Source organism: Chinchilla lanigera, unplaced genomic scaffold, assembly GCF_000276665.1.
Source record: "Chinchilla lanigera isolate Chin_1 unplaced genomic scaffold, ChiLan1.0 scaffold00006, whole genome shotgun sequence".
In the NCBI taxonomy this organism is placed as follows: Eukaryota; Metazoa; Chordata; class Mammalia; order Rodentia; family Chinchillidae; genus Chinchilla; species Chinchilla lanigera.
Window position 1 is genome coordinate 35,509,739 of NW_004955407.1, and position 22,528 is coordinate 35,532,266.

At 48.4% G+C, this 22,528-nt stretch overlaps 1 protein-coding gene and 1 pseudogene across 2 annotated transcripts in view; one reads left to right on the top strand and one right to left on the bottom strand.

The window, feature by feature from the left end:
- Dopey2 (dopey family member 2) overlaps positions 1 to 8,123 on the top strand; it is an 80,097-nt gene extending 71,974 nt beyond the window's left edge. For both annotated transcript variants that reach the window (XM_013504576.1, XM_013504580.1), the window contains 7 exons: positions 875 to 936; positions 1,456 to 1,584; positions 3,861 to 3,997; positions 4,504 to 4,559; positions 5,222 to 5,380; positions 6,754 to 6,883; positions 7,382 to 8,123. In XM_013504576.1, coding sequence (XP_013360030.1) covers positions 875 to 936; positions 1,456 to 1,584; positions 3,861 to 3,997; positions 4,504 to 4,559; positions 5,222 to 5,380; positions 6,754 to 6,883; positions 7,382 to 7,630 — 922 coding nt within the window. In that variant the 3' untranslated portion in view covers positions 7,631 to 8,123. The remainder of the gene's footprint in view (positions 1 to 874; positions 937 to 1,455; positions 1,585 to 3,860; positions 3,998 to 4,503; positions 4,560 to 5,221; positions 5,381 to 6,753; positions 6,884 to 7,381) is intronic.
- A 6,361-nt stretch (positions 8,124 to 14,484) lies between these two features.
- The window catches only part of LOC102017846, a 9,807-nt pseudogene continuing 1,763 nt past the window's right edge, over positions 14,485 to 22,528 (bottom strand).

Genomic DNA, 22,528 nt, shown 5'->3' on the forward strand with positions numbered 1-22,528 from the left:
CTTGTGAACGTCCGCCCACATCCTTTAAGTCATCCCAAGGAGCCCGTGGATATAGCTCAGCAGCACAGCGCCTGCCTGGCAAGCGTGAGGTCCCGAGTTCAATTCCCAGCGCCCGAAAAAAACTATCAATAAATCATCCCAAGCACACTTGTGATACCTAATACAGTGTCACTGCTGTATAAATAGCTTGGTAGAGTGTATCATTTTGGGAATAATGACAGGAAGAAGAGCACATACTCAGTACAGACACAGTGTTCTTTTTTTGAATATTTTCAATTCATAGTCGGTTGAACCTATGGGTCCAGAACCCATGTATGATGAGGGCGGACTGCTAGGCATTCTGGCGCACGCCTGTAATCCCAGCATTCAGGAGGCTGAAGCAGAAGGATTTCCATTGGTTCAAGTCCACCCTGGGCTACAAAGAGTTCAAGGCCATCCTGACCGGCATAGCAAAACCTTGTCTCAAAAAGACAAAAAAAAAGGAAGAAGAAGAGGGCAGGCAGCAGCCCACTGCTCTGTGGTCGCCCCAGACTAGCCGTGTGGAAGTGAGAGCTAAGGGGCGCTGCTCGTCTTCACCCCCCCACCACTTTCCATCACCAGAGCTGTGAAAATCATCCCCCATGCACATGTTTAAGGACAACCCTTGGAAGAGCCAGAGTGCCCCACCAATCTGTTTCCTTTATGCTAAGCTACAGCAAGAATTGCCAAAAAAAGCTTTCGTTTGGCCTTCCTTCTATCAAACCGTCTGTATCACTAACCTCTTCTCAGAGCGCAGTTTTTAACAGATCTTAAAGGGGATGTTATTTTCTTGATGCTTTTAATCATTTGGCCACCCATTGCATATTTAATTCATTTTGCTTTTTTTAATATCCAGTTGGAAGTCCATTATTGACCATCTTCTGACTCATGAGAAAACAATGTTTAAGGATTTAATGAGTAAGTTCTATGCTCCTTGTCCCCCCTTTAGGGTCAGTGCCATCATAAGCAGCTTTTGCTTCATGTTTTAGGACCTCTCAAACTTTTTGTGGTGCTAAGCTGTGAACTTTGATTCGAGGTGCAGAATATGTCAGGACCCAGTGAGTGAGTCTCCCCGCTCCAGCGTGGCCAGGAAGCCGAGCAGCCTCTTCGGCGGCCTTGTAGTAGGGGATGCCGCTGAGGGCGCCTGGATCCCATCTTGACGTTGGTGTTGAGAATATTAACTTTTCCATAGCTTACTAGGAGTCCACGTCTGCACCTCAGATCCTGTCCAGTGCCCTGCCATTATGGATCAGTAATAAAAGGATTTTTTAAATGCATGGGCATAATAATCACATTCGCTCCCTTAATTGAGATTGTGATTTTCCACTAGGGCAGAGAGGAACAACCCTGGTCTGAATTTCCTGCGCTTCTTGTCATTTTCTTTTTTTTTTTTTGCCATTTTCTGACTGAGATTTATCTGCTATATATTTCTTCCAGACATGCAGAGCAGTTCTTTAAAACTGTTCTCAAGTTTTGAGCAGAAAGCCATGCTGCTAAAGCGCCAGGCTTTTGCTGTGTTCAGTGGAGAACTCGACCAGTACCACCTCTACCTCCCCTTGATCCAAGGTAGGATGGCCGTCTCCTTGCGCCCTGTGCTGCCGGAACAAGATGGCGCCCGGTGACTAAAGCTTGACTGGCTCACAGCTGTGGAGTTCAGGATAGGCAGTCTTGTGTCTGCACCCCAGAAAGTGGAAGGACAAGAGAGGAAGAAGGGCCAGATCTGCCATTTTATAATGGCACCAGTCCCACCCATGAGGGTGGAGCCCCATGGCCTGAACACTTTAAAAGCCCATCTCCCAGTGCTGTTGCACTAGCAGTTAAATTTCAATGTATGTCTCGGACAGGACAGACATTCAAACCACAGCAGTGACCCACCCTCCATTCCCCACTCCAGCACAGATAAACAAGTGCCAGAGAGGACCAGCGCCTAGAGAGCCCCGTAGCATATTTGGGCACAGTGGTCAGGTGTTAAATGAATATTCTCCAGGGGAAATCACTGGATTTCAGAACCGTATTGGTAGACCTGTGGGTAGTAGCTCCATGTGTTTGCCTAGCCTGCCCAAGGCACTGGGTTCAATGCCCAGCCTCATAAAAACAAAATTCATGTGTCACCAAATCTGAAACTTAACTTTCAAAACCAGCTATAATGTCATTTGTTTTTATCAGGTAGATTCTAAAAGTCTGACAGGATAGTGCAGGAATAATGCTTTCTCAGCACTGCCTACTGCTGGGTTCGTCCTACAGGCAGGAGAGTTCTTGGTTTGGTTTTTTTGTTTGTTTGTTTTTGTGGAGGATTGAACCCAGGACCTTCAAACTAAGCTATATCCGCAGCCCTTTTTATTATATTTTCAGTTTTGAGACAGGATCTAGGTAAGTTGCTCGAGCTGGGCCTGAACGCACCATCCTCATGCTTCACCTTCCCAGAGTACTGGAGGTTTGCAGATGTTTTAGTCACTTTTCTCCTTCCTGGAACAAGACACCTGACACCTACAACTAAAAGGAGGGAGGTTTATTCTCTCTCACAGTGTGTAGAGCTCTCATTCCATACTGAGCTGGCTCCAAGGCAGGGCAGCCTGGCAGAGGGGCCCGGCGGAGGAGAGCTGCTCACAGCATGGCAGACAGCAAGCAGGGAGAAAGGGAGGAGGCTTGACTCCCACAGTGCCCCCCTCTTCCACCCAGGCTCACCCTCTAACAGCAAGTCAGCTATAAGCCCCATAATACAGTCCTCTTTCAAGAGTGCCACCTTTGAGCTCAGAGGGCTTTAGGGGGACATCTAGATATAAACCATAACATTCTGCCCTTTACTTCCCAAAAGATTCATGTACAGGTTTTTATGCAAAATGCATTTAATCCATTTCTGAGAGTTGCCAGTGTCCTGACAGCTTCAGAGCTGCTGAAAAGTTCAGCACCAATGTCACCTTTGAGCCATGAGCCAAACTCAGCTGAGTGGTGAAGAGGAAAATGTGAGAAACCAGAGAGTCCGACTTGCTGCTCTTCCCCCAGAAGGAATTCAAGTTTTCACGATGGTGGTCAGCGCCGGGCGTGGTGGCGCACGCCTGTAATCCCAGCACTCAGGAGGCTGAGGCAGGAGAATCGTTGTGAGTTTGAGACCAGCCTGGGCTACAAAGTGAGCTCAAGGCCAGCCTGAACTGCATAGCAAGACCCGGTCTCAGAAAGACCAAAAAACACAAACAAAAACAAAACAAAAAAACATGATGGTGGTCAGGTCTCAGTTTTACCAGATTAATCTCTCTGCCTCCCTCGCTTCACTCTACACTCATGTGACACTGTCTGCCAAGGGCTGTCCCTGGCCGCCCAGGCCAGGCACCCTGCCGGGGCTATCTTGGCTTCTGTGTCCCACAGTCTTCCTCCTAGAAGATGGTGTCATTGGTCCCCAGGGAAGTTGGGAGTCAGAGCCCCAGGCCTTCACCCCTAGCTGCGGCGGGGAAGATGGTAGTTGTTTGATTCGCTTCCTTTTGCCGGGGCCACGACCTGCTGCACTGCACACCGCTTGTCATCAGGACATCTGCAGTTACAGGTTGAAGCCTGGCGTGGTGCGCACACCTGTGATCCCAGCATGCTAGGAGGCTGAGGCAAGAGGATCACAAGCTTCAGCACAGCCCAAGCAGCATAGCAACTTAGCAAGACTCTGTCCCAAAATAAAAAATTAAAAAGAGGCTCACGATACCGCTCAGTGTGGAGGCCCTTGACTCAGTCCCCAGTGCTGCAAAAGGCAAATGACAAAAAGCACAAAGCAATTAGTGTGTTGTTTGTCTTCTGTGGCTAATGAGAAAACCCGAAATGCGCGTTTATGTGACGTCTTTAAACTCTTCTTTCTTTAGAACGCCTGACAGACAATCTCAGAGTCGGACAGACACCCCTAGTTGCTGCTCAGATGTTTCTTTTTTTCAGAGTTTTGCTGCTAAGAATCTCTCCTCAGCATCTGACCTCTCTGTGGCCCATCATGGTCTCTGAATTGGTGAGTGCTCGTATTTGACACTGGAGCAAGGTTAGAGCTTTTAAAAGGCTTTTCTTTATGATCATGTTTTATGCTACTCCCAATGGAGCTTATTTTATGTAAAAGTCAGGAGCACGGAATCAGCTCTTGGTTAAATAGAGAAAATTTTATTTTCATATTTGATCCCTCAGCTGTCAGTTCTTCCAGCTGATTGCTCCCATTTAATAGTATTTGCTGAGTTGGTTCTTTGTGGTTCTATTGGGAGGATTCTGTATGTTTGTTTTCTGAGACAAGGTCTTGCTGTGTAGCCCAGGCTGGCCTCAGGCTTGAAGTGGTCCTCCTGCCTCAGCCTCCTAACTGCTGGGATGGCAGGTGTGTGCCACTACGCCCGGCTTGTTTTTTGTGGCTCTGGAGATGAAGCCCAGGGCCTCACTGCACACTAGAACTGTACCTGACCAATAGACGTGTGAGCTTGGGGAGGTTTTGTCTCCGCAAATAGTAATGGGAATGTGTGTCTTCTCTTTAAGATTCAGGTATTCATACAACTCGAAGACGACCTGAAGGAGGACGATGAGTCCTTGAGGTAAGAAACGGTACCAGCTCTGTGCATGTGTGATTGGGGGACACCAGCCGGGTACGGTGGCACACACCTCTAACCCCAGCTATTGGGAAGCTGAGGCAGGAGGGTCACAAGTTGAAGGCCAGCTTGGGCAACTTAGCAAGACCCTGTCTAAAAACTAAAAGGCCTGGAGGTGGAGCTTGGTGATAGAGCATCCCTAGGTTTAGTATGTAAAACTGGGGGAAAAGATTAGCAGCCCTTCCTGTATGATGGAGGGCTGGCTAATGCTGTCCTCTTTGGACACTTGAAGCAACCACCTACTGGGAAATTTTCTGTGTATTCTCTTTGGTTGGTTAGTGTTTGCGAATACCGAGGCTCAAGCCCAGAGGCACTGTACCACTAAACTGCAGCCCCAGCCCCTTTTATCTTGAGACAGTGCCCTGCTAGGCTGCCCAGGCTGGCCTTGAATTTACGATCCTCCTGCCTCAGCCTCCTGAGTAGCTGGGATCACAGGTGTGCACCCCCATTCCCAACTCTGAAAGGAAAAGCCTTCTAATGGGCTTCTCGTAAGCAAATGGGCTACAGCAGATGTGAATAAACCGATGACAGGAAGCCTGAAGGGGAGGCGGGGAGCAAAAAACTTAAAAAAATAAATTGGTGACAAGCGCGTCTCTGCACATTTACAGAAACAGCAGCAAAATAAACAGAAAAATTTCGGTGGCTGACGGAAACGGGCCCTCGACAGGGGAGATGGCCCCGAGTGAACTCATCTTGTATTTGTCTGCTTGTAAATTCCTGGACACCGCCCTCTCCTTCCCACCTGACAGGATGCCACTGTTTCAGATGTAAGCAGCCGGTCGTCCTTCCCCGTGTGCGGGCGTGCACACGCATACCCGCGCTGTCGCAGTCCCGTGTGCGGCGAGCCTCCTTGCTGTGGGTTCCCGGCCGCGAGCGGCAGGTGCCAGATGACCCGGGACTCTGGCTTCCCAGCGGGGTTGATGCAGGGCTCTGCAGCCGTGTGCGAATGTGTGTGTCGTGTGCTCAGGGACCCCGCTGTGGAGCGCTTGTGAGACAGCGTCGCCGCAGAGTGGGTGTGGGCGTCCGTCACCTGGAGCAGGCTGTCCCGCTCACCTGCGCCTTTGGTGCGCTTTGCCTGCGGGCATAATGCAGCTGCTCCTGTGGTGAATCTCAGGCCTGGGCCCCCACCCTGCTCCCCCACCCACCCGGCCCCTTCTCTCTGACGCCCCCTAGAAAGAGAGGGGTCATGTGGAAATGTGGGCAGATCCTCTGTGGTTCTCTTAGATGCGTGTTATTACGGTAAGTGAGAGAAGCCAGTCTGAAAAGGCCCCACACCGTCTCACCCAGTTATATGACACCTGGAAAAGACAAAATCATAGGTACAGGAAAAAGAGCAGCAACTTTCCGGGCGTGGTGGCGCACACTTGTAATCCTAGCACTCAGAAGGCTGAGGCAGGAGGATCAGGGAGGCCAGGGCTGTGGATGCAGGCTCACAGACCCTAGGCCCAGGGCTCCGATTCTACAGCGCAGCTCATGATGGCCAATGAGGGGCGTGAACCTCGCAGCAGCGCCCCGGAGCCCGGCGGCTGGCCTGGCACTGATGCTGGCCGGGAGGGGCCCGCGGAGGCCCTGTGCTGCTTCATTCTGCAGACCTGGTCCGGGGAGGAACAGGGTAGCATGGGGCAGGGAGGTGGCTCCTGCAGACGCATGAGGGTGTTTCGGGAACGTGGCACGAAGGCCCGAGCTTTTCCCAGGGGCCATGCAACATGGCCCATGACCCCATCGTGTGGTTGTGGGGATGGAAAAGGGGTCTGTGTGTCGCCTAAATCTGTAGAGACAGCAGGTCGATCAGGGGCATAAGGCGGAGGGACGATGCCTGGGGAGAAGCTGCGTTTCTTTGGGATAATAAAAATACTCTAAAACCGATTAAGTTGCCAAAGGTACAGTTCAGTGAATATAACAAGGGCTGACTTGTGCATATGGTATGTGAAGTATGTCTTTTTTTTTTGAGACAGAGTCTCACAGTGTAGCCCAGGTAGCCTTGAGCTCATGGCAAGCCTCCTGTCTCAGCCTCCCAAATGCTGGGATGACAGGTGTTCACCACCACACCTGGCCTGTGAATTAGATCATAGTAAACTGTTTTGCATGTTTTTCCACATGGGCCCTGACCCGGCATGCTTGATCCGGGGTGTTCCTCCAGGTACAGGTGGGCCTTTGTTCCAGAAGTGGACACTGCAGGCCCTGTCTCCCCATCTGACGTAGAAGAGCCTCACGAGGAATGCAAACCCCACACCATCAGGATTCTAGAACTTCTGAGATCAAAATATGGGGTAAGCACTTTGCTTTTAAAAATGATACCCATTTTTAAATGGCAGAGAGGAGAAGACTAAAGAAGGGAGAAAGCTCTTCAGATACCAATTGACTTAAATGACAAGAAATTTTCAAAGTATGTCTTAGTTTTCAAACGTGCAGTGGTTATAAATTCCATCATGTTTTTTACGTGTCAGACAGCTCTTCCCAGCGGCTAAGAGGTGACACCGCCTGGGTGCCAGCGTCCCCCCTTGCCCCAAAGCTGCTCTGTTCCGCAGGCCCCAAGGAGGTGGAGGACCCTGGCCAGGCCCCCTGGGCTGGGCTCAGGCAAAACCAGGATGGAAAGTGCCAGACCCGAAACTCCAGCGGCCGCCCTCCCGCAAGGCCGGCCCTGAATTTCCATGAGGAGCTTATGTCCAGTTTCGCTGCGTGCGCGTGGCTCACAGCGTCTCCGCCTTCCCAGAGGCCCTGTCATGTTTATGGTCTTCACTTCGTCGTGTTTGGCTTTGTTCTCACAGGAAGTTGGAGGCCCTGATGAGATCTCCCCGAAGAGCAAATTTCCACTGCTGCGCCAGCGTTCCATCTCCAGCATCAGGCAGCTGACGCCGTTCTTCCAGACTCTCAACTGCGCCTTCAAAACCCGAGCTCAGTGCCCGGCCGCTGGATCCGGATCCGGAGCGCCGTCCCCGGAGTCCCCTGGCCTGCGCGTCCTCAGGCAGCTGGAGGAGTGTGTGGAGTATGACTTTTTGGAGCATCCCGAATGTTAACGTTTCTAGAATCTGTTTAATCCATTCATTGCTGCTTGGGTGGAAACCGCAATGTGCTCGCAACAGAAAAGGCACAGGGTCGTGCTTCTCCACAACTCTATTTCAAGTCTGAAGGTTCGTTTCAGATCATTTTCTGTTCAGCAGCAAAGCACACCTCCCCAGATGCCTTGTGATATACCTGAATCTCTCTCTGTGTTCCTGCCTCAATCTGTGTGATGGAAATAAAGTTAATGCACCCCCAGCAGCAGCACAGAATCCATGCCAGGACATGGTGGAGGAAGAGAGCGGGCCAGGCGCTCTCCTTGTGGAAGCCGAGGTCTGCAAGTTCAGGCTTATTAAAAGGATGTTATTTTTAATGCTTCCCACAAACGTCCTTTACGGTATTTATTTTGATACTACATTTTAAAGTGAAAATGTATGGTTTTCTGAGAATGATAATTGCTTCTCACCTATGAGCAGAGCTAAGCACATAAATATATCTCACTTTCTCCAACCCTTGCCCATTGAAATCGCATTTGCGCATCTACCTGCATAAGTGCTAGTTGTAAAATTCTGACTGCTGTCAGGTATGGAGGTACGTCATCTCTGCACTCAGGAGGCTGAGGCAGGAGTATCGAAATGAGTTCAGGCCAGCCTGGGCTGCACAATGAGGTGCTGTCTGAAAAAAAAAATATCCTGACAGCTGCACCCTTAGCTCTGTGCTACTCGTAGCCTCCAAGCACACTGCTTTACGCAGATGGATCAGCTGGGCCCGGAACTGCCAGCGGGGACTCTCCTCCCTCCTCTCTGGGGTCTCTCTTTACTATGCTGCAGACATTGCTTACAGTGAAACAGTCCTGGGGCCAGGGATGTAGCTCAGTGGCACAGCGCCTGCTGGCAAGCTCGAGGTCCTGAGTTCGACTCTCGGTACCTTGGTGGCATCTTATCCCGCCCCTTCCCAAGCCTCTGCGTCTTTTCTGCCTACCCTGTTAGCACCTGGGCTTCGAATTGCTTGTCTGCCCCAGGCGGCAGCAGACACCGAGTGTACCCAAACCAGTCCCTGCTGCCCTGTCCCTTTTGATTTCCCCAGCATCCCAGGCAGGACGGTGCGGTCTGGCCTGACAGGCACGTGTAGGAGTTTGGAATTCCTCCAACATCATTGGCTAAATCTCCTTTCTTTCTTTTTAAGGATTATTTTTGGTTGGTTGGTTTTTGTCTTGTTTTTTGAGACAGCGCTGCTGTATAGTTTAGGCTGGCCTTGAACTTGGATTGATTCTCCTGCTTCAGCCTCCCAAATGCTGGGACTACAAGAGTGTGCCACCACATGCAGCATTTTTATTTTTTAAAACAGGGTCTGGTTATGTTGCCCAGGCTGTTCTCAAACTCCTATACTCAAGTGATCCTCATACTCATGGGGATCCTCAGCATCCCCAGTAGGTGGGACTACAGGCCATATGCCACCATACTGAGTGTAATTACTGCAAGCATCCTACTACTTTTTTTTCTTTTTTGTCTTTTTGTGACAGGGTCTTGCTATGCAGTTCAGGCTGGCCTTGAGCTCACTTTGTAGCCCAGGCTGGCCTTGAACTCACAACAATCTTCCTGCCTCAGCCTCCCGAGTGCTGGAATTACAGGCGTGCCTACTACATATTTTGTGCTATGCAAAGAAAACAGTTGTGTCACTGGGCCCAGTATAACCTTTGGGCATCCCAGAACCCCCGGCCTCTTAAATGAGGGCTGAAAAGCAGCAAAAAGCACCACTAGGTATGTAGGTAATCACACAAGTACTTGTGGACAGTTACATGGAAATTATTTCATCTTTCTATGCAAGGGACCGTCAAAGTAAAAAATATTTACATTTGTCACCAAAATTTAAAATATCAGAGTGTGAGATTATGAATACTGTGGATCATGCATGCTTTTCTCTGAGTCACTTTAATTCCAGTTGTGGAGATAATTGTGCCCTAATTAACAGCTAATGTCATGGGAGGTGTGCACAGTTATTTATCAGAATTCACAACAGCGCAAGGACATGAGTTCGGTTCCCGGTACCGGAGAAAAACCAAAAAAAAAAAAAAAAAAAAAAAGAATACAGAATTCACAACAAAATCACTAGCTTGTTCATATCATCAGTAGCCACTATGTCATGAGTAGCAGCCCTGGGGTCTGTCTATATGTTTACACAGTTAGCTTTTCAGCTTCTCATAAAACTCGGGTTTATGATTATTAACAAACCTTTATTAACCTTATTCCTTACCAGAGAAATCCTAGAAATGGGCTGAACACTCGTACATTTGTGTTTATCTGAGAATAAAGAAAGAAGTCATAAGTCAGGCAAGGTGGCACATGTCTAATCCTGGCACTCAGGAGGCTGAGGGAGGAGCGTTGCCGTGAGTATGAGGCCAGCCTGGGCTCCATAGCAAGACCTTGTCTCAAAAAAATAAGTCCTGCAAATGGACGTATACCTACATCTCTTTTGTCAAGGTGTATGTTGTAGTTGAGGCTTGGCAGTGGAGTCAGTTTGCTTGGGTGTGACTCAGCCTCCCAGCACACGAGCCTCGTAAGTACTCTGAGCTATAGTCTTCTCCTCCAGAAGATGGCACTGTCAATGGTGACTGCCTTACGGGGGTAGCGGCAACTATCTCTGTGTCACTTCTGTCCTCTAGTTTTCAAAGTATGAAGAAAAATAAAATGAATGGTTTTGGGGGGGGGTTGTTTTATTTGTTTTTGGTTTTTTTGGTTTGAGAGGTTTTTTGAAACAAGGTTTCACAGTGTAGTTCAGATTGGCCTTGAACTCACTGTGTAGCCCAAGCTGGCCCCAAACTTGTAGAGATCCTCCTGCCTCAGCCTCCCCAGTGCCAGAATGAACAGCTCAAATATTTTCTTCCTCACCCCAGCATGGAGACCACCGCTCTTAGTTCTTCCCAGAAGGAGTGGTGCCATGTGTCACCACAGGATGAGAGGGGTCACTGCACTGGCAGCGGGTGGTGACAGAGTGCATAAGCTCGGCCTGAGTGCACTGGAAGCGCAGCCGTGCAGGTGGGCAGGGCCGTCCCACTGTGCGGACCAGGTGGGCGCTGGCCTGAGGGTCAGGGTTTCCCGTCTCCACGTAGGAGGAGGCACTGCAGCCTGGAGTCCAGGCTGGCGGGAGCAAGGCTCCAAGACCCAGGCCAGGACTGGAAATCCAGGTCGCCTGGGTCGCCGTACTCCAGCTGCAGAGGAGCAGCTCAGCGGGACAGCCGGCCAGGGGAGACCCAGAAGCAACTCGGGCCTGGCAGAGGGGCAGGGCAAGGCTCGGGTTCTTGGGTCAGTACCTGGTGCTCCCTAAAAGCTGGGAGGAGCAGCTGGAACCATGGAAACAGTGGAGGAGTTCTGCCCTGAAGGGTCTTATTAGCACAGGCTCACGCCGAGGCTGCTTACCTTCCCTGGGCAGGGCTGGTGCATGGACATAGCTCATCTCAGTCCCTGCTCATCCTGCTCCGTCCCTCCCTCCGTCTTTGGTCCCCGCCCATCTGAGAAAGCCCTACCTCCTGACTTCCTGTTACCCATCTTATATGTTGCTTTATAATGTGGGTTTCTCATCAAAGAGAAACCATGCCACACGAGCGTGTGTCTGATTTACTTCACATGGGCTAAATGTGCGAAGTGAATTTATGTATCCAGGCCCCAAAAAAACTGGCTCCAGAGGCAGTGGAAGCGAGGCTTTAATCCACACTCTTGCCAGGGTGGCGCCATACACAGGGGGTACCCAGAGTTGAGACGCTCTGGGCCTTTTTGTGGGGAGAGGGTTTGAGACAGGGTCTCACAGTTCATAATGGCTGAATCTTTTTTGAGACAGGGTCTCACTATAGAGTGCAGGCTGGCCTTGAACACACTATGTGCCCTAGGCTGGTAGTCCTCCTGCCTCAGTCTCCTGAGTGCTGGAATTACAGCTGTGCACCACCATGCTCAGTTCATAATAGCTGAATCTTGAAAGCAGCCCGTATGTCCATCAGCAAATGAATGGATAAAGAAAATGTGTTTACACACAATGGAGTACTGCGCTGCCATAAACTTGAGTCACGTGTAGGAAAATGGATGCACCTTGATGAAAGAAAGAAAGATACTTTTATTTGGTCCATGTTCATTAACTGCTCTAAGAAGCCCTTATTCACAGAATTAGCTGGATCAGACAGCGAACAGGAAGACTCACTCCAGGATAAGGTTCCGGGGTCAGAGGTGACCACAGGACAAGTTTTCCTGAATTACGGTCCGGAGAAGTCAGAAGGCCATAAATAACAACAAACAGGAACACAGAGGGAGGCAGGGGCGGGACGGGAAGGAGGCAGTAATAGGTGCTGCAGGGACAGACTGCTGAGGTCACTGCGACCCTGATCCCAGGCCCTGAGGGACACCTAAGAGTTAGGAATAAAAACCCACAGCTGGTCGTGGTGGTGCATGCCTATAATCCCAGTCCTTGGGAAGCTGAGGCAGGAGGATTGCTGTGAGTTCAAGGCCAGCCTGAGATACATAGTGAGACCTTGCCTCAAAAAAAAAATGCAGCTATTATGAATTGTGTTGCTATAAGCATGAGTGTCCACAGGTCCCTGTAATACCATGTCTTCAACTCTTTGGGGAAGACACCTATGAGGGGAATAGCTGAGTCAAATGGAATTTCTCGTTTTAGTTTTTAAGGACTCTCCGTATTGATTTCCACAGCAGTTGTACAGTTCACATCCCCACCAACTGTGCAGAAGGGTTCCTTTGCCCCACAGCCTTGCCAGCATGTTATTATCTGATTTCTTGATGACCACCATTCTTTCTGGGGTAAGATGGAATCTCAGTGTTCTTTTAATTTGCATTTCTCTAATGACATTGAGCATTTCTTCATCGATTGCCCATTTATACTTCTGAGCTGTGTCTGTTCAGTTCACTTACCCATTTTTTGATTGGGTCTTTTATTTGGGGAGTCTAATTTTTTTAGTTCTTCATATATCCTAACTGTTAGTCCTCTGTCTGAAGAGTAGCTGGCAAAAATTTTTTCCTGTTCTGTACATTGTCGTTTCACTCTGTTGGCCGTTTCTTTTGCTCTGTAATAGCTTTTTAACTTGATACAATCCCATCTGTTGATTCTCGGTACTATTTCCTGTGCAACTTGGGCTCTGTTCAGAAAGCCCTTGCCTCTGCCTGTGGCTTCAAGGTTGTATCTATTTTATCTCCCACCAGATTGTGTTTCTTTCCTATTAACATTTAGTTCATTGATCAACTTTGATGTAAGTTTAGTACATGATGAGAGATACAGGTCTGGAATCTATTTTCTGTATGTGGGTAACCAGCTTGCCCAGCACCACTGATTTCTTTCTTTTTAAAGACACAGTCTCAGGGGCTGGGGATTTAGCTCAGCAGCAAAAGCGCCTGCCTGGCAAGCGTAAGGTCGTGAGTTCGGTTCCCGGTACCAGAAAAACCAAAAAAAAACAAAACAAAAAATAAAGACACAGTCTCATTATGTAGTTCAGGCTGACCTTTTGTGTGTGTGTGTGTGTCTTTTTGAGACAGAGTCTCTCTATGTAGCCCAGGCTGGCCTCAAATTCACAGCGATCCTCCTGCTTCAGCCTCCCGAGTGCTGGGATTACAGGCATGTGTCACCATGCCCAGCTCTATTCAGGCTGATCTTGAACTCTGCAATCCTCCTCCCTGAGGGCTGGCATACAACTGTTAATTAATATGTGTGCCATCACACCTGGCCACCTGTACCATTTATTTTAAGAGGCTGCCCTTCCTCCTGTGTATGTTTGTGGCCCTGTTGTCGAAGATCAGATAGCAGAATGTACCTGGGGTTATTTTATTTTATTTTTTCCCTTGGTTTTTTTTCTGGTACCAGGAATCGAACTCACAACCTTGTGCTTGCCAGGGAGGTGCTTTGCTGTTGAGCTAAATCCCCAACCCTTAAGTGGCTGTGCTTTTAATCTTATTGGTTGATCATAGCTTTAGCCCACATTATACCCACCTCATGATTTTGTGCTATAAAACTTTCTTTGAGAAGTGGAGGAAGGGTCCCCTCCTGTCTCTCAGGAGAAGTGTCTTGACTGAAGATCCTGCCTTTGAAGTTAATCGTATTGTGTAGTGCAGCCTTAACCAAGCAGGCTTGAGGTTCTCAAAGCCTGCACATTTCAAAAAGCCTAGCTTTGGTCTGGGGATTTAGCTCAGTGGCACAGCGCCTGCCTGGCAAGTGCAAGGTCGTGAGTTCAGTTCCCGGTACCGGAAAAAAAAAAAAAAAAAGCCTAGCTTCTGGCTGGCTCCTGGGAGATGAATTTTAAGCCCTTGAAAGATCTAGCCTGAAAAAAAAAAAAAAAGGAATCTAAAGCAAGTTTGCTAAGGGCTGAGGATTTAGCTCAGTGCACAGCGCCTGTCTGGCAAGCGCAAGGTTGTGAGTTTGATTCCTGGTACCGGAAAAAAACTGGAAAAAAAAAAAACAAAAAAAAAAAACCTGGCCTACTAAGAGTGACCTCGTTTAGCTGGGAGCTTTGGGCCTTGCAGAAGCACCTTGAGCTCAGCAGAAGCTGGAGACTCCGCGAGTGATGTGGGCACCGTGCTGTGTCACATAACTGACCCCCAGTAGAGCCCAGGCGATTGCAGCCTGGGAGAGACTCCTTGGCAGAACTCCACTGCTGGGAGAATGAAGCCTGTCCTCAGGACTCCCCTTGGGGAGCTTCATCTTGGACCCCACTCTGTGTGCCTTTTTCCACTGCTGATTTTATTCTGTGGCCTTTCACTATAATAAACCGTAGCTGTGAGGTCAAAAAGAAATTCTGGCAGTGCGGGAAGGTGGGTGGACCTGGAGATCGTCATGCTGAGCCACATAAGCCAGACTCAGGAAGGCAAGCGTGGCGGTTCTCTCATACCGACCCTACAAGAGACATGGAGACATGTCCAGACGCAGGTCCTGGGAGCTCAGGTTCTGAGGTCCTGAGCAAAGAACTGGGCACAAGCCCCAAAAGGAGCAGCAGGGCCAGACCTCCTTGGCAATTGAAAGCCTCCTCCGCAGCGGGGAGTGGGCCAGTGAGAGGAGCTCCGCCCGGGGACTTGGTGCTGAGGGTGGGGGAGGGGCTGGGCTGAGCAGCTGGGGTCACCGCTACCTCTAGTAGTGGAGTTTTTGACCTTTTATGGCTCCTGATGTCCGAGGGACACAAGGGTTAAATCCGCATAGTCAGTGAAGTGGTAATCAGGCTGCACAAGGCCGCTGCGCCCATGCGTGGAAGCTAAGCTGCCTGGCTACGTGCTCCCACTGCGTTTAGGTTAATGTTAACTCAGATGAATCCAGCCCAGAAAGTGGGCTCTCCCTCTTTTCCAGCCATTTCCTTAGCTACCTTCAACCCCAAAAGTAGGAGGGAGACTATTAGGCAAGAAAGAGGAAAGGGTAACGGGGAGAGAAGATATAAAGGAGGGTAATGGGGGATGGATATGATCAAAATGTGTTATGTGCATGTATGAAAATGCCAGTGTAACCCAGTATTTTGGAAAATTAACATGCACTACGGCTGGTGTGGTGATGCATGACTATAAGCCCATCGCTTAGGAGGCTGAGGCAGGAAGATCATGGTGAGTTAGAGGCTAGCCTGGGCTACATAGTGAATTCAAGGTCAGCCTGAACTACATAGCAGAACCCTGTCTTACAAAAAACAAACAAATACCCGACAAAGTTCAGCAACAGACACAAATTAATAGGGAAAGTTAGTGCTATACCTACAAAGGTGATCCTTCAGATCAGCTGGGGGAGGAGAGATGGCTTATTCAGTAGATGGTGTTTAGGGGACCAGGGAACCAACAAGGAGAAAACTAAACCAGATTCCCATCACTCAACAAAATAAATGGTGAAGCCGGGCATGGTGGTGCACGCCTGTAATCCCAGCACTCGGGAGGCTGAGGCAGGAGGATTGTTGTGAGTTCCAGACCAGCCTGGGCTACAAAGTGAGCTCAAGGCCAGCCTGAACTGCATAGCGAGACCCTGTCTCAATAAGACAGGAAAAAAAAAAAAGCGGTGAACAGACCAAAGATTTAAACAGAAAAAGACCATGAAAACATAAAAAGAAACCAAGAGGAAAATATTTACAAAAGCCAAGAATGGAGACGATGTTAGATGAATATGGATTCCAGAAGCTACAATTTCTTTAATTTTGACCATAAAAAATTTGTTTTAATAATTCTGCATAACAAAACTAAAGAAAGTAAATGATAGAGCAATTGCCTACCATGCACGAAGCCCTTGGCTCTATCCCTAGCACTACACAACAAAAACAAAAAAAAAACTCAAAAAATAAAGGAAAGCAAAATGAAAAATGGCAAATGAAAAACATCGAAATTCTTATCACAAAGTGCTGATTTCCCCATTATTTAAATAACCTCTGCCCCCCCCAAAAAAGAAAAGTAGGCAAAAGATAGTTTGTTAGAAATAAATAAAATTGGCTCTTACACACATACAAAAACTTGCCCAACTGTGCAATATGAGAAAGAAATTAAAGTTTACTGACCAAGTTAGCAGCTATCAGGAACACAGGATTCCCCTACGCATAACCTGTGGAAATAGAAATGGTTTCCATGCCAGGAATGGTGGTGCACACCTGTAACCCCAGCACTGTGGAGGCTGAAGCAGGAGAATCACAAGTGTGAGGCCAACCTGCGGTAAATAGTGAGTTCAAGACCAACCTAGACTACATAGTAAGACTTTGTCTAAAACAACAAAACAAGGAACAAAACATTTGTTTGATCTGTGTGGACGAAATGTGGCAGTTTTTAATCAAAATTAAAAATGGATGTATACTTGGTAGCCCAGGCTGACGTTGAACTCCATATCCTCCTGCCTTGGCCTCCCATGTACTGTAATAACAGGTGTGCTCTGCTATGCCTGGCCTGGATGCTATCTTTGACCCTGCAGTTGCCCTTCCAGGAATGTATCCGACATACAAATATGTGTGCAAAATGACTTCTGTACAAGTTATGCACTACAGCATTAGTTTGGGCTACACAGTGAGTTCAAGGCCCGTCTGACCTGTATGGTGAGACCCGGTCTCAAAAAAGCTCAAAACAAAGCAAAACAACAACAAACACTAGGGAAGAGGCACAAAGAAGAATTTGCATGTATAAATAAGTATCTGCTTGGACCTGAGTAGAGTGTTGTCGTTTATGCTTGCTGTAACAAATTATCACAAATTTAGTGGCTCAGAGCTGAAGAAATTTATTCTCTTCTACTTTGGAGGTGAAAGTCTGGAGTGAGTTTCCTGGGGCAGCAGCCGAGGTGGCTGCAGGGTTTGGATCTCCCGGCAGGCTCTCGGGCCCCAGCGTGGATTTCTTTGCTTGGAGAACTGCACTGCTCTGCTGTTGGCCTCTTCTCCATTTTCAAAACCAGCAGCAAAACTTGTTCAAGTTTCTTCCTACCTCATTGGTCAGAGCCTTCTGTGACCAAGTGTCCCATGAGTCCCTTTATCAGGACACTTGCATTAGCACGTAGACCCCACCTGGAGAATCCATGATTAGCTCTAATTCTACACTTCATCAAATCTGTCAGGCTTGACCTGAGAAAGACCTTCACAAGAAACATGCTGCCCTCCACAAACAACAGGAAACCACCACAAGAGCCATGCTACCCTCAGCAAACAGAACAGATGGGCCATAAAGAAATACAGGACTGGGGGCTGGGGATTTAGCTCAGTGGCAAAAGCGCCTGCCTGGCAAGCGCAAGGTCGTGAGTTCGGTTCCCGGTACCGGAGAAAAACCAAAAAAAAAAAAAAGAAATACAGGACTGGACATACGATCTCCCCCGCACCAGGATGTCCAGCAATGTCTGCATGCCTGCGCTGACTGTGCTTGGAACTTTGACCCCATGTATTCCATCCAGACTCCTTGAGATTAAAATCCCTGTCCCCAGTCCTATGTAAACTTAACCTCTTCTCTGGACCACCTGTTGATATCATTCCCATCTCAGTCTGCCTGTACCTAGAAGGAATTAAATCCGCGCCTCCTCACACAGCCTGTTTCTGGGTGTTTCCTCATGCGCCATTAATAACACCATCTGTGAATCCCTGTGCCATATAAGGTGACATTCAGGCTGGAGATACAGCTCAGTGGCACAAGCGCCTGCTTGGCAAACGCAAGGTCCTGAGTTCCATTCCCGGGACCAAAAATAACTTTGTATGATCATATAAGGTGACATTCACAGGTTGCAGGGACTAGGATATAGTTATCTGTTACAATCTATGGAAGGCTATTGGTTTGGGCTGAGTTCCCACACTGGGCCCACGCGACCAAACCAAAATGGCGCCACTCATGCTAAAGTTCCATATTACAAAAACAGAGCTGTTGACCTGACCTACCGAGAATCAGGAGCATGCAGCAGGCCTGGGGGCATATGCCTATAATCCCAGCACTCTGAGGCAGGGGGGTCGCTGTGAGTTCGAGGGCTACATAGTGAGTTCAAGGCCAGCCTGAACTGCATAGTGAAACACTCTCAAAAAGACAAAAAAAAAAAGGAGGAGGAGGAAGGGGAGAGGGAGAGGAGGGAGGGGAGGGAGGGGAGGAAGAAGAGAGGGAAGGGAAAGAAGAAGAGGAAGGGAGGGACAAGAGGAGGGGGAGGAAAGAGAGAGGGGGAGGGGGAAGGGGAGGAGGAAGAGAAGGAGAAGGAAAAAAAATAGGAGCAAGCTGAGAGCCAAATTCCCACACAGGCCAGTTTGGGCCTGCAGAATAAGGAACTCCCCTCTGCCTTAATCCTAACAAGGAAAGTAACGGGAAGTAAGCATTCATTAACTGATCTAATTTTTTGTATTTGCTGTTTCCTTGTTCATGTTCACACTAGTTTATAAATATCAGCTGACAGGCATGGTAATCCCAGCTCTCGGGAGGCTGAGGCAGGAGGATTGCTGTGAGTTTAAGGTAGGCCTGGACTACATAGTGAGTTTAAGGCCAGGTTGAACTACACTGAGAGAATCTTTTTTTTTTGGTGCCAATTTTAAAGAGTTTTAGGGACTGGGGATTTAGCTCAGCGGCACAGCACCTGCCTGGCAAGTGCGAGGTCGTGAGTTTGATTCCTGGTATCGGAAGAAAAAACAACAACAACAACAAAAACCAATTTTAAATAGTTTTATTGAAGACATTGCATTTCTACTTATAATACAATGCTTATAACACAATGTTAACTTTTCCCTGGGTACATGTTCCATATTCAAGCATTGAGAACGCCCGGTACTTTAGCAGTCAAACTTTAATACCTGCCACAGGAGTTGCTGCAAATTTAGGTCCTTCAGTTTTTTTATTACTGTGTAGAAGAATGCTAAATCTATATTTTGGGTTGGCTCGATCAGCATCTTCAGTGGTGGGCCCCGAGGAAGCACCAGCGGAGGGAGGCGCTCCCCGCCAGGGAAGCCCGCAGGCATTCCTCCGGGCATGGCACCTACACTGTGGTACAGCTGGGTGATGATGGGACCTCGGACTTTCTCCAGCTCCTTCTGCTGATGTTCAAATTCTTCTTTTTCTGCAGTCTGATTCTTTTTTTTTTTTTTTTCCCAGTACTGGGAATCGAACTCACAACCTCACGCTTGCCAGGCAGGTGCTGTGCCGCTGAGCTAACTCCCCAGCCCCCTGCAGTCTGATTCTTATCCAGCCAGTCAATGGCTTCATTACATTTGTCAAGAGTCTTCTGTTTATCTTCCTCACTGATCTTGCCCTGAAGTTTCTCATCAACAGCTGCTTTCATAGTGAAAGCACAGGACTCCTGCGAATTCTTGGAGGACGCCTTGTCCCTGTGATTCTCATCTTCAGCTCTGTATTTCTCTGCTTCCCGGGCCATACACTGTGTACCTCCTTGCTCCATCGGTCTTTGTCATTAGTGATGGCAATCTTGTTCTCTTTCCCTGAACCTTTGTCAACTGCAGAGACACTCAGGATGCCATTGGCATCAATACTGAAAGTGACCTCAATCTGAAGAGCACCATGGCATGCAGGAGGTGTGCCTGAGGGTTCCAACTCGCCAAGCAGCTTGTTGTCTTTGGTTATGGCATGCTCACTTTCTTTTTTGTTTGTGTGGTTTTTTTTCCAGGACCGGGAATCGAACTCACAACCTCACGCTTGCCAGGCAGGTGCTGTGCCACTTAGCTAAATCCCCAGCCCCCCACGCTCACTTTCATACACTACAGGAGCACACATAGACTGAATGAGCTGATGGTCAGTGGGTAGTGAAGGTCTGGGTCTGCTTGGTAGGAATGGTGTACTGTGCTTGGTGAGGACTGTCATTGCAATGGAAATTTTAAAAAATTTAAAAGTCAACGAATAGACATCATATTAGGACAAAATAAGATCATGCAGCCCACCACATAGCTTGTAGCTCATCTGTTAGACTCGCTCAGCCTTGACTGACTAAACCAGAGATAACCTGACCCAGCTCAGGTTGACCATGTCCACTGCACAGCCTTTACTTTCTTTTTTGTTTTTTTTTCTGGTACCGGGAATCCAGCTCACCACCTCGGGCTTGCCAGGCAGGCGCTGTGCTGCTGAGCTAAATCCCCAGCCCCCCACAGCCTGTACTTTCTCGCCCCCAATCATATCCTGTTTGCTAACTTATTTCAAGGACTTTCTGCTCAGCAAGGAAGAATAACTGATGCTGCTCAATAGAAATTCGCCATGCTTTTAAGCCTCTGTTCTTCCTGCTTGCAAACGTGTATAAACTAAACCAGAAGCTGGAACCGGGCTGATGCTTTGGGAGTGACCCCCGTCAGCCTGCCGGGGCACGTGAGTTGGCTGCCTTCCAACTCCTTGATGCAAAGCATGTCTCATTCAGTTCAGTACTGGTTCCCCAGCATCACGACGCCGCCAGTGTGGAGGACCCCCTGGGCGACTCTCCTTGGAGGAGGAGCAGTTGCCTTCGTTTTGGCTGGGCCTGACCCTATTTCCATGTACTGATGTGTACAGAGCTGGCTGGGACTTTTCCTTATCCTTTCAATTGGCTTTAAGCAAATGGGTCCATTTCCATTGCATATGGGTCCAGCCGATGGTCTCTGAAGACGGCAGGCGTGTTGCCCCGGAACCCTCACCCATTGTCCCCTTGTGTGAGGCAGGACAAGGCAGGATGAAGAGCCAGTGCTCCACGCTGTCAGCTGGGATCGGAGCCTCTAGACAGAGGCTGTGTCTTCCTGCGGCTTAAAAGCTTACACATCGGAGCTGAACCCCAAAACATCACATACTACCTCAGCGTGACATGCAGGTTACTCTCTCTGCACATCCTCCTCTCTGCATATTGCAGAGGGGATTTCAGGCCTCCTACCTAGCCCAGCTCACAGCACTCACCTACTTCCTGCCGTTCTCACAGTCACTCATCCTCAAGCCACTCCCTTCTTCATGAACTAATAAAACCCGGTTTGGCCCTGGGTCGAGGCCTTTGTTCCCGTTAGCCATCACTGTGGCTGGACTTAGGACCCCTTGGCTCCCCATAACTACACATATGCCTGAGTGTCTTTATTCTCGCCATGGGTTGCACTGGACGTGGTAGATTGGAATTAACTCACTAGAATTCCAATAACTTTTCATGGGATTACAAATATAAACTTCCTGGGCCACGGCAAGGACTGGGAAGGGCTCTCTATACACCAGCACTTTCAATACCTATAGCAGCCAATCTTGAACATTTTCGGACGTGTCTCTAGAGAGAATGGCGGCCCGAACAGCTATGCCATAAGCAACAGCCTCCTCAGGGTTGATGCCTTTATTCAAAGCTTTTCCACTGAAGAAATCCCACAGAAGTTTCTGGAGCTTGGGGATACAGGTAGACTCACCCACCAGGACGATGTCATGGATCTGTGACTTGTCCAGTTTAGCATCTCGAAGAGCTTTCTCCACAGGGTCCAGAGAGCCGTGGAACAGGTCAGCGTTCAGCACTTCCAAGAGAGCATGAGTAATGGAGGTAACGAAGTCGATTCCTTCATAGAGGGAATCAATCTCAGTGCTGGCTTGGGTGCTGGGAGAAAGGGCTCTCTTAGCTCATTCACATGCAGTACAGAGAGGGCAGACAGCTCTCCTGTTCACACGCAGGTCTAGGTGGTCCTATCAAAAACCTGAGTTGAAAATAACATTCTCTGATTGGTCCCAGGTGCAGCACTTTGGGAACTACGGTGTTTTCCGATGCATTTCCTAGATCTCAGTTATTGACAGGTCACACCCACTTGCTCAGATGCTTTGCTTCCATCTAATCCCCTGCCTCGGTTTCTTTGATTTTATGTTTTTTCCAGAGTCTCATAGTGTATGTATGGTAGGTGTCTTCTCCTTTATTTCTTTTCTTTTTTAAATAGTAAGAGTTATTCCTGGGTGGGTCTTTTGTGTGTTTGTTTGTTTGTTACTGGGAATCAAACTCAGGACCTTGTGCTTGCCAGGAAGGCGCTTGTGCCACTGAGCTATATGCCTGGCCCTTCCTTTTTCTATATTTGTTATTTTCTCCCAGATTCCTCTCATCTGCCTTTATTTCATTGTAATTTTTAAAAATGTCTTTAGTTGAATATAGTGGCAAGTATCTATCGTCCCAGCTCCATAGAAGCCAGAGGCAGGAGGATCAGTTGAGCCTAGGAGTTCAAGGCCAGCCTGGACAACATAGTGAGGCTATGTTTGAAAAAAGAAAACAAGAGTTTTCCCATTTATCTTTCAGGTTTTTTTTGTTTTTGTTTTTTTGCAGTACCAGGGATTGAACTTACAACCTTGTGCTTGCCAGGCAGGCACTTATGCCACTGAGCTATATCCCCAGCCCTTATCTTTCAGTTTTTAAGGCATTATTTGCTGTGCTTAGTGACTGGCTTGAGTCCCTTCCATTTTCCTGTTCCATTTTCCTTTTGACTCTTGAGATGATTTGTTTCCAGTGTTTCATGTGTTCTAATGCCTCATTTTTTAGTGTTTCCTAGTCTTTCTTATATC